This window comes from Carassius gibelio, chromosome A14, assembly GCF_023724105.1.
Source record: "Carassius gibelio isolate Cgi1373 ecotype wild population from Czech Republic chromosome A14, carGib1.2-hapl.c, whole genome shotgun sequence".
NCBI classification, from domain to species: Eukaryota; Metazoa; Chordata; class Actinopteri; order Cypriniformes; family Cyprinidae; genus Carassius; species Carassius gibelio.
Genome location: NC_068384.1, coordinates 10,124,153 through 10,136,522, shown reverse-complemented (window position 1 = coordinate 10,136,522; position 12,370 = coordinate 10,124,153). Strand labels below are relative to the sequence as shown.

Here is a 12,370-nt window from a genome sequence, read left to right as displayed (position 1 = left end):
TCAATGTGTGCACTGGTTGTTTTTCACTACATCATAAGGTGGCTGCAAATGACTGTTCAAAATCAGTGATTCATGCAGGAACAATCAAAATCATCCATTACATGGATGTGTTTTCACATTGCAAGCATACATTTTTGACATATGGCATTATAATAAAGCCACAGAACTTAAGTTAATAAATAAATATGACAAACTATTAAAATAACTGCCAAAATTAATGTTTTAATTAATGTCTGTGTTTATAAAAATAGTTTATGTCCACATTCTACCCTATATATATATATATATATATATATATATATATATATATATATATATATATATATATATATATATATATATATATATATATATATATATATATATATATAATATATATTATGATAAGGAAAAAAATCCCCTTTGCTTGGACAACAAACTAGTTTGTTTGTGGCTTTGCCATATACTGTATTGATTTATGAGCACATTTGTTATATTGCACCCTTGGATTGTCAGTCTGCCTTGGCATGGAGTCACAATAGTGGCTCAAGGCAGAAAGTTGGTGGCCCCTTCTTTAGAGGGGTGTAGAGGGTGGGTTTAAACTCCAGGCTTCCTCAGGTCTATTAGCAAAGGTCAGAGGTGCAAAAACACCAACATCAAGAAGCACCCATTCTCGATCACAATGGCATCATCATTACCGACTGCCTGCTCGTGGAAGGGACTGCATTAAGCAGGAAATTGTGAGGCAATATCTACACTGTGGATGGATTGATACGGCCATCTCAGTTCATCCGCAATATACACTTTATGCCTATAAACGCAAGCTGCCTTTATTGACACAAACGCAATTTAACAGCACTATTCGGCGAGATGACAGGATAAATCAAGGCCACTCTTATATGTCAGTCAGGTAATGAGAGATATCAGCTGAACGAGAGGCGAGTATTCCTCTCACTGAGACTCTATCATCCTACATCAGTCAGGGAACAGAGAGCGCCCAGAGCAACATTCAACCTGACCCCATTTAAGGCTTAACTAACAGCAGATATATTTTCGGTGTGTTCCCCCTCGCAGAGACATGCGGCTGAACTCCTGATCCCTGCTTGTTCTTTCTGTCCCCAGGGAAATTATCAATCTTTAATTATCCAGGCCCAGCACCAAGCAAAAGGGTGGGGAACCATGGTGGCAGAGATGGTATTCCCTCAACGGACCACTCAGCACTGACGGGCAGATAAAACGTTGGGCATGTTGAGATACACTCACATACTTACATTTGCAGGGTGTCCTTGAACTAAAGGATTGTATCATAAAGCAAAACACTTTTTTCTTGTAATCTATTTCTTTTCTACAGATGGCTTTGAGGATGTGCAGTTCAATGTGACCTTGCGAGAGTGAAGGTCCGGCTGCACTTGAGGACGTAAGAATGTCTGTGCGCGTAAAAGCACTTGTTTGATTCCTCAAAAGGTTTGAAAATGGTCAGGATTTAGCACTTACCTAGAACAAGACTGGTTTCGGTAGCATGGGTCATACAGCATAAAGGATAATGTACAGTCAGCCAGTCATTATCAAAAAAAAAAAAAAAAAACACCAAGAGGATGATGGCGCCTTGCATCCAGTAGAAAGGGGTTTATTATATGACTACTTATCAAATAAATCAAAGTATGAACTTGCTAGCCTACTTTCATGTATACAAACAAACAATAAATCAAGTTTATTCATGTTTTCAATACACACTGCTACTGGTTCAGTACATTGAATTACCCGAGCTACCTAACAAAAGCTGCAAATACTGTACAGCTGTTTATTCTGCCTCAACCTGTGTCTTTATACATCTTCATGTATTTTATTATGCGTCGTCTTAATGCTTTTGAATGTGTGCATTGGAAGCTTCATTTACCACTAAAAATATAATATAAATGTAATTTCACGAAAACTATGAAATGTCTTTGCAGAAGTATTATAAACTGAGTGAATGCCCCAATTGTTCTGGGCTGAAGTAGCGTGTCAAGAGAGCACTTAGAAAAAAATGGTGACAGTCACTAGAGAGAAGCTTTATAGCCTCCCTTTCTGAAGAATGAAAGACTGAAAAGAACGGCAAAACTTAACATAGCAGGTTCTTTTCTTCTTTTTCTGCCCTAACATTTTCTGTTGCACAACTACGAAGAAGACGAGCAACAGCACAAGCGATCAAACGAAAGACATAACAAAGGCTTGACGAGTGAAGGCGGACTTTCGCAAGAGCATTACTCTTGCATACTGAATTTTCTGTTGACATACAGTTTGCACTTCACAAAACAAGGTCTTGACCACAATCATCAAATCGCATGCTTTATGACTGCTGTGCTCCAGTTCACTCTAGAATGAAGAACAACCGATACAGAACGCCAACTGATTCCTGTGGCAGCTCAACACCAGGACACCCTCTCTGCTCTTAGAGTTCCCTCTCTCCTCCTCTTCTTGTCCTAGCTTCGACTTCCATGATTTACAAGCAAACAAAGTTACTAAACAAGACACAGCCATTTACATTACGGACAAGACAAATAGAACGAAAAAGAGCCAGCACCGGAACAATTACACTGATTCATTTTCCATATGCAGGCCATGATTAATGTTATGGGAACACTTCTGTTATGAGGCTAGGGGAAGCCATGTATTTCCATACTGTGGGCTCTGCAAACTTATTTATTTATTGTGAAGATAGGTTGTTGCTAGGCAGCGGTCAGGGTGTTTTAGGAGGAGGCTAACCTGAAATAGCCCTAACTCAAAAACCTAGCTGGGGTTCTCTAATTTTAACCTCCACCGTATGCATGTATGTATATATAACTCTCTTTAAAATTTAGAATTTTGAACAATGTGCAGGTTTGTGATGTAATATAACAGGCAGAACTGCTACAAGCGTTCATCCTCTGCTTTTTTTGTAGGCAGGGAGGTGTAACGGAGCAGCCCAGGAGGGATGAGCGTCATGAATTAGTAAAGGGGAAAGTACAATGCCACTCTGATTTCATGGTCGCTCCCCATGTCCCAGCCCTTCCTTGAGACTCAGCACATTTCTTCCTGTCTTCCCAGGATGATCAAAACACATTCTAATTAACACACGCCCTTGATGGAGGTGGATGGTAATGGATGAGACAGAAAGTCGAGAGCTCCTCTGCCCAGAGGAGTAGCTCAGCCTGGGGAGGCAGGCCATGACCGCTTCTGACCTTTACCTGGGCAACAGATTTTTTACAGGCCGGCTGGAACAGAGATATTAAGGGATGTAATCATGTGTGTCAGGAAGCAGTGGCCAGTCAACATGGAATTGCTAGCACATACAGTATCTATCCATACCTATCCAAACTGATTTTGTTTTTTAAGCAAAAACCAAGATTATGTTGCTGAGAGTGCATCAAATATTTAATACATTATAAACAAAACCCCTTACGTGGCTCTGTGCTGCCAGGATAAATGAAGAATTGTCATCATGATTATCTTGTAGGAAAATGTCAGGTCAAATCAAAATGGATATTGCACCCCTTGAGCAATGGATAGGTTTCATACAGTAGGAAACTGGAGAAAATAAAACCAGACGGAGATAGAAAAAGCATGTTAGAAAAACATCCTTCTGAATCACATTAACAGACTGAAGCAAATTCCACATTATGACGCCGCTTTAAGGATACAAGGGATGATGCAATTATGATTGATTAGCAAGCAGTTGCAGTTTCAATTGAAATCTGTCAGGACAGAATTCGGAATTAGCATAACAATGATCCTCTGCTGACCCACAGCCAGTTGACAGGACGGTTACATGCCCTATTTGGCCAGTGTTGCATTGCTCTACATCATATATTTGGTAAATGTTTGGTTTTCTCTGATATACTGAACATTGCTGCTGCAAATTACTGCTTTAATCTCGTCTCCAAGGTAATGTTACCAAGCTGGCAAACATAATTAGGTTTTGTTGAAATGGCAATAATGACTTGTGACAGTCATCATCAGAATGTGTCATTTAGAATGCACTGAAAATTATAAAACAATCAGTAATATTTTGCAATGCCATCAATTTCCAGCTGTCATAGCTGTATAATTCCCAAGTTTATGTATGTGTGTATTTATTCATAATCATATTCACACGGGTGTGTGTCTCTAAGTGTGTGTGTGTGTGTGTAAAAATCTGCCAGCAGGGGAAAACATCCTGACTTCCTTTCCTGGACTTTTTCTGTTCCATTGTCTTTGTGGAGATTTGAAGGCTTGGGACTGAGGGAAAGGTATTCTGCAGTCACCAATCAAGGAAGAACTGAAGAGAGACAATAACTGTCTCAAGTAAATCAGGCAGAACTGATTGCTCTTTTCAATCAAGTCTATTAAGAGTGCCAGTTCCAACATTTGCAGATGGATATGTGATGATTGAATGTGTGTGCGCAACCTTTTGGAACAGATCTTGATGCAACAGGAAGATATCACCTGCTTTGGTTTGCACTCATGTGTGTCGGGGGCAAAGTAAACTCCCGGAACACAGAGATCTGACAAAAACATGGGACATGTGATGGGAAGCTTATCAGAGCTACATGCATTAAGAGAAGCATGAGAAGATCCTGGTGTAGATCAGAGTGTCTGGGCTTTACACAAAGCTCCAACAGCAGAGATCAGCAGGGTGTATAGCTGTGTGCTCCTGTGGGCACAGGCAGACTGGGACAGGATAGGGTTTGCAGGGCTCTTGTGTTCTGGTGTGTAACTCTGCCCGCCTAAAAAAAAGCCGCTTTGATGGGGAGACAGGGATAAAGTGGAGGAAGTATTATTCTTAAGAGACAAAAATGCACTATACTTTGTGAGAAATATGGAGTGAGAGACAAAAAAAAGAGATGGAAAGCCCAAAGGTTAGCTCTGAGCAGTAGAGAGGAGGGTGGAAAAGAAAAGACAAGAACATAAGAAAAGAGAGGTGGCAGGAATTACAGAGCATGAGAGGTGGTGTTTGAATGTGGCTCAGGGTTAAAGTAATATGTGCTACTATGTTATATAAAAAAAAAAAAAAACGGATTCATGTTCTCTCGCCACTGACATGAACAGAAAGGTCTCAAAAAAGATCATTAGCTAAATCTGAATTATTCATTCATGACTGCTTCAACACTTAACCCGGTGGGCTAGCTGTATCCATTGCATGTAAGACCACCAGTCAGGGCCTAAAATAGTCTTAAAAATGCTACATATGATATATTTTTAAACAGTATTTAATTTTCAGCACTTGTTTGCCATTAAGCATAATTACCTTTGATGTAATGGTCAAAAGCTAATATTTACAGTGTACAGCAATCAATTAACACATTGTGTAATACATAACTCATTGTGTTATATATAATTAAAATAATAATTTTATATAAATTCAACCTTAAAAATAAATAAATTAAGTTATATCTAAATAATACTGTGACATTCTTTAAAATATAATGCATACAATTTGTAGTAAGAATTTTAAGAATTAACACAGTTATTATATATATATATATGACATTTCTTGCTGTGAGATCCTGAGCTGAAACTGGCTTCCACTGGCATTCACTCTAATGAACTAAATCAGAGCCACAAACTGCTCAACCATCATTCCAAATTAGATAAAGGCCATTTACAAAACAAAACATAACAAAAAACCTATTGTCTCTGAAATGTCTCTTTTCGAAGAAATAGGTTTGTGCGTTCATTCAGCCATCTACTGTACCTTGACAAAGATGCAGCTGGTCTATTCAACAGTGACCGCATCATTCACAACAAAGCACTAAATTACTTTTATTCAATTAGATAAGCAATTAGGTAACTAACAAAGTAAATAAAGCTCAAGGGTTTCAACCAAACTGTTCCAAATGGAATTAAAGACAAATTAGCTTATTGACATGAGAAATTATGCCACTGCTGGGATATGCATGCCTGTATTTTTCCCCCTGACAGAGATGAACTGAGACAGACATTTCATGTGACAATAATACGGGAGATTATTGCATTCACTGAGGGTCTTCATTTTCCAAATCTGTTAGAAATGAATGAGAGTTAAGAAACCAGATATTTAAATTCACCGAAATCTCCCTCAGCATAACGGGAAGCTCTAAAGCTCTTAATCACTGCAAGCCATAATAAGAATCCATTCCACAATGTCAGAACGGCTGTGTGAGACTCCGCCACCATCCCTGCTAAGCTACCTCCCCATTTGGACTGTTAACCTTTCCTGTCGGTCATACTGTGAAGCATATGGGCCCCTTGCGCTTCATTATAGTTCCTTCATCAACCCTCAGGACTGCGCTATACCGCTCTAATGAAACTTGTCTATTCATAGCGATGGAAACGGCTGGATTTACACATAGCAAAGGATTAAGAAAGGCTCTTTGGCCATTAACTACTTTTATTTCATTCTCTGCAAAAGCTCTAATTATAGTCTGCGGGGCCAATTGTGTCCAGACTCCTGGGTTGATCTCTGTAACATTAGTTCATCTAATTCAAAGCCATAAAAAGCCTCAAAGCTCATGGCTTAAAAGAAGACCGCAGGAGAAAACCAATAAAGGATTTGTTGAACACCATAAAGCAGGTAGACGGAATGACGTATAGAGATGAGGGTAAATGTCTCAAGGTCACACAGAGCCTCATATTTTTCACGAAGGATGCAGCTGATGTCTACCAATCAGGGGTAATAATGTTTTCACAAATCAAAGCTAGTTGTTCAATTAACCAGGCTTTACACATTTAAAGGGCATTCTGTTTGATTAAACACGATAACAGCTTATGGGTGGGAAGAAATAAGAGGAGAGACTTCTGGATCAAAATAAAGCACATCTTTATCTAGCTTGAAACAAACATCCAGCTAAACTGACACTAATAACGCCATCACAAACATGCCAAGAAATTAAGACATTTTACTGAAATATTACATTGTTCCTTAGCAGCAAGCTGACTAAAAAGTTGAATTGAATTCTTGATATTATTTTTATATATATATATATATATATATATATATATATATATATATATATATATATATATATATATATATATATATATATATATACACACACACACACATTTTATTTTCTATCAACAGGACCTGTCTGTGCTGAATGGACCCTTTATATTTAACTGAAGTACAGTTATTGTAGTGGACATCATGAACTTTACTGTAAAAAAATAAAATAATCCTCTGTTCTATATATATATATATATATATATATATATATATATATATATATATATATATATATATATCCATCTTCTTACCCTTGCTAGCACATTCAACATGCTCAAGCTCATCAGGGAACTTCAGGATCTCAGGATACTTTTCTTCACATTTTTCAGCCAGAAAGTGCAGAAGAGTTGTATTCTGGTCTGTCGACTTGGTGTCACGAAGCTGCAAAGAAGAGATTAAAGATTCTGAAATGAGTCATGAAATTGCATAATTGATACAGTAGTTAATACAGTAATTTTAATGATGAAACATTTAAACGAACCAGGACTTTGAATAAACTATTCATGCACATAAACAGATACTTATATGTTTATTCAGCTAATTCAAACACACAAGAACATAAAATGAAGAAAAATAAAAAAGTCTTAGAATTACAGATAGAATGTAGAATTACAGATAGAATGATGATTAAATAGGTAGAATGACACAATGTGAGGTAGGTAGAATGATATGCACAGTATGATGAAATGACAAAAAAATAGAATATAATTGTTCATGAAGGCATGTTATATCCACAGAGAAACATGTTTTAGGCTGGGTCTAACCAGGATCACTTCATAAATGTATGCATCAACAGCACTTCAAGGTATTTTTCACAGAAAGCTGACAAACAGCTGTGTCAATAAAGTTGAAATTGGTTGGAGCAGAATGCACAGAGGCATATTTCCCCCGTTTACTTATTTACCACGTTTAATTTGAAAAGGATCTTTCTCTCCCAAACCACAACCGTTCTTTCTACAAGATTAAGGTGACATGAAAGAAATGAAATATTTAGATCAATACACACGGCTCACACTCTTGCTTCGGGCTGCTATAGTGTACGCAATAAAATGTCGGAATTTCTTCTTAACATCAATCCATATCAAGGATCAGACAAACTGGACCAGAACTAAACAACCTCTACCAACCAAGATAGTTAAATCAAATTAAACGGCACCACTGAAATGAAACTCTTTTGATTAGAACACCACAGCTTAGATTTTTTAAGCGTGTGGTAGAAACCGATTCCCAGGAAAAAGGGAAATATTGTTTTTATAAAGCAAGAACCAAGTTCCCTTGGTGACCTAAATCTGTTGCTTGAAAGCTAGAGACATGATAAACCAAACATGGAGCAATGTTGCTCTTGCTCTTCCTCTCTTCTCCATTTGGAGGGTCATGGCTGCAGGCCCACATTAAGCAGTGCACTGGGGCTGGGTGACCTCTTCACCCTCTCAGACTCAAACAGATTGTTTGCTGTCAAGCCTAGACTCCAGGAAAGCTGTTTTGCACAGAAGATGGCTGCCGAGTCCCGCAGCAGAGGCAAAATGAATCCTCAAGCTGGACTGCACAGCAGATGTGATATTAACCTTTACACAAACTGATGGCAAACTTGCGACAGCTGGCACATTTCCCCACAACACATAATGTCTCCCATAGATTTTCTCTTCTAAAATGTCTCGGCGGATAGCGAGGTGAGGAATGAGTTTTCCGCTGGAAAAATGTGGCAGGTACAATGAGGTAAATTAATAAATGGATGCAGACTTTTACCTCTTCTCTCTTCATAAATCGCAATGGGTGTGTTTGTCTTAAACAAATGAGACAAGAGCATCGGACCAAATGTAATATAAAAGTCAAAAGAAAACAAATATCAGGCATTTCTATAACACGAATCACATGTGTGATCATTTAAAGGTGACGTGATGGAAAATAGATGGCTTTTCACAATGCAAAGATTCCCCAGTCCATAGAAGACAATTTACAAACTGTCAAAATATTTAACGTATACATATATTTCGAATGAGTTTTTATGTTTTAAATAAACTGTTTAATTCAATAACACCCCAAATAATAATAATAATAATAATAATAATAATAATAATAATAATAATAATAATAATAATAATAATAATTGTGGTAGCTTTTCAAAATGAAATGAGTAAAATTCTTACAGAGTATGATCAGAAATCAAAAAGTAATCATCTGTAATAATCTGTGCATCCAAAGACAATATTTCATAATCCACCAATCATCTAAAAGCTTGCCGGATTAAGAAGTGCTTACAGTTTTGTTTGTAAAAGTAGCATTCATTTATCAATTTTTAATATGCAAACAAAGGACATATATTAATCTAAGCACATTGTGATGTATAATTACCTATTCAAAGAGGTCTCAGATATCAATTAATATTTCAGCCTTTCAAGGCCTTTGTATCCTTTTCAAAGTGAGAAAGCCTTGCTGAGATTATAACGCAACTGTTTCCAGGTAGGATGAATTGCTGGGAGCTCAGACTTAGGCACAATTTAGCCCCCTTGATTTAAAGCCTGTTTAATGGTATTTATCTAATTATCAGAGAGCACGACTGCACACTTTCTCCACATCGGCCACACTCGAGGAATCCTAGCAAAAAGTCCAGCAAATAATCCGTGAATTATTATCGGAATTTCCTGCGGAGTGTTTTCATTTGAAAAAGCCACTGTGTTCCAGCATCCATTAGATAAATCGCTTCCAATTTCTCCCTGAGAGATTGGTAATAAATGAGAACAGACATAGAGACATGCCTCAGCTGCAATCTCCGACATAATACGACACACGCAGCACCTCACAGAGTCTCGCTGCTAAAGATGAAACAAGGAAAACAAATGAAAGGATAAAAAACGAACAAAACCCGATCCTAAATGCTGGTTTATTTTCTTCTGGAATGACCCTTTCTCTTCCACGCAGCTGGCTGTCTAAAATCAATATTGGTTTACAAGGATTGGAACAAAAAAACAGAGTACCGGAAAACAACAAAAAATCCAAGCAAACAAACATGGTGGTCTTTCTTTTCACTTTAACAGAGACCGAATTCATGCAGAGTTTGCACGCCCTCTGTGAGGAGCACAATGTTTGCTGCGGTTGCTGTGGAAGCTCCACTGACTAGTCGTGTGTGCACATTCACAATAAATATGGGCTGAATTTAAAGTCAGTGCCTTTGCAAATGATATGCAGTTTGATCTACCGACGCCTTCCTATGTGTGAATTAAAAACACTAGCGATAGTTCAGGTGGAAGTAACTGTGAATACTCCGGTGCGGATATCAAAACAGGACCTGTTACTTTTACATTGCCGACACTGCTTCTGAATCCTAATGTTGTTTTCTTTATTTAAACAGAATTAAGTTTTGCACCCACTCAGCCACGGGGTGTTTACCAATCAGCCAGCACTGAGCCGCTAACGCGCAGAACAGCGACAGAGCAGGCGGAGAGATAATGCACTTTAAAGGCTTTGCCATCCGATGCTGACGACCTCAGCATGCGTACTGCATGCCTGCCTCCTCTGATTTCCACAACTATCAGAGAAAACAAGCCTCGCACAGTATGTCTTTTAAAAGAGGGAAAAAAACTCAACCTTAGAATAAAAACACTTCCTTCAAACTTTCAACACGTTAACTAACTTTGTGCTAGTTTTCATCGATTTCTATTTGAAGCTGTATATTATACCATAATGATGCTAAATTTTCACTGTCTTCATGTCTTCAATTTATTTTTTTTTATTTTTAGTGGTTAGTTAATTTTTATAATTTTCTTTTTCAGTACATCAATTCAAAATAATAAATGGTTCAAATTAGTTTGAAAAAAGTTTTTTTTTTTTTTTTTTTTTTTTTTTTTTACATGTACACACATTCAGAAAAAAAAAATAAATATTAAAAATAAAAATAAAAAAGTTAGTTTGTTTTAGTTTCAGTCAACTATAATAACCCTGGCTTAATCTCGGTTATTATATCAGTAGCACATTAAAGAGTTTTACATTTTTATTTCTTTTCTTTTTTTTCTATTTCAGTCAACAGTAATCAGAAAAGGAAAATATTTATTTGTTATTTACACTAATTATCACGTTAACCATTTGCATAAAAAAAAACATTTTGCACAACTCCTTTTAGCACTGCCAGAATTAATATTATTATTATTATTATTATTATTCTTTATTTAGACACATTTTACACATTTAAAATATGCTTTATGTTGCTAAGAAAATGCAAGAAAATCTTGACAAGAATATAAGAAAATATTGACAAGAATATATTTCTCAAGTTATTAAACTAAATTGTTCATGCCTGAAACTGGAACACTTAAAATAAAAGGAGTTTCTTTTTAGGAGGTCATTTTTACTACATCATGACAAATGTAACTTCCAGACTAATGCTGCGTACCTGTACGTATCTGGGGGAAACAAATTAAATTCAGTTTCAGGCTCATCCTCAACCTCTGCAAAGATGTTTTTTTTTTTTTTTTTTTTTTTTTTTGTTACATTAGTTATTTATATTTCAAGTCACTAAAGTGAATTACTGAACTCTTTGGTGCCTACTGTTCCAATGTATATTGCTGTTTTTCACATTAAATCTGTGCATTATGACAGACCTCCAGTGATGTTGAAAGATTCAAGCGGCAGTTATTATTGCCAGACTTTCAGTGCTAATCACATCAGCCTAATGGCCAGTGAAGGGAATACCAAATGAGGGCGAATATGTAATGACTGCTGCGAAATCTGAGTTAGAAATAATTGACATGGACATGCGAGGAACATTATATGGGGCTCATTTTCAATGGACATGCAATTGCAAGGTTCATTTCACGAGAGCCCGAATATCCTGAAAATGCATCCACGACCAGGTATCCGTGAATGGCATATTCCACTGATGCTCAATCTTTCTGTGAATAACATCTTTAAAGGTTCTGATATTTATTGGCTTCAGCTGGACCTCTAGTCTTCATAATTTGAGAATAAAGACACCTCAGTGGCACTTGTTGTTCTGGACAATGGTTTTTCCGCCTCCTGTGGAGCAAAAGAGCTCACTGTGGATTAGAACAAGGTTGGCAAGAGTAACTTCTGCAACAGTCTGCCAGTTTAAACAGCTGCCACTCACCGTTTTTGAACCATGTGACAAATACCACACAAAAGAAGTATAAGGGAATGAATGACACGGGCATGTTAAATAAATGTCATGTGAAGAATTACCAAGGGATGGGTGGGTTGAAACGGGAATAGAGTGGGAGGGCAAGTGTGAGCGTCTGCCGGTGTCTCCACGTCAGTGCACCGGCAACTTGTTCTGTAATCATTCCCCACTGCGACTGCACTGCTGCTGGAGATGCATGCTGAGAGAGCTAATTAGCACGGCCTCTCTCTCCACACTGTGTCCGTTCCCCCTCACACACCCCGCAGCCAAGCTTCCCC

The 12,370-nt window shown here is 37.4% G+C and overlaps 1 protein-coding gene across 8 annotated transcripts in view; it reads right to left on the bottom strand.

Moving 5' to 3' along the window:
* The window catches only part of LOC128027467 (protein diaphanous homolog 2), a 375,948-nt gene that overhangs the window by 121,884 nt on the left and 241,694 nt on the right, over positions 1–12,370 (bottom strand). For all 8 annotated transcript variants that reach the window (XM_052615104.1, XM_052615108.1, XM_052615109.1 and 5 more), the window contains one exon: positions 7,213–7,342. In XM_052615104.1, coding sequence (XP_052471064.1) covers positions 7,213–7,342 — 130 coding nt within the window. The remainder of the gene's footprint in view (positions 1–7,212; positions 7,343–12,370) is intronic.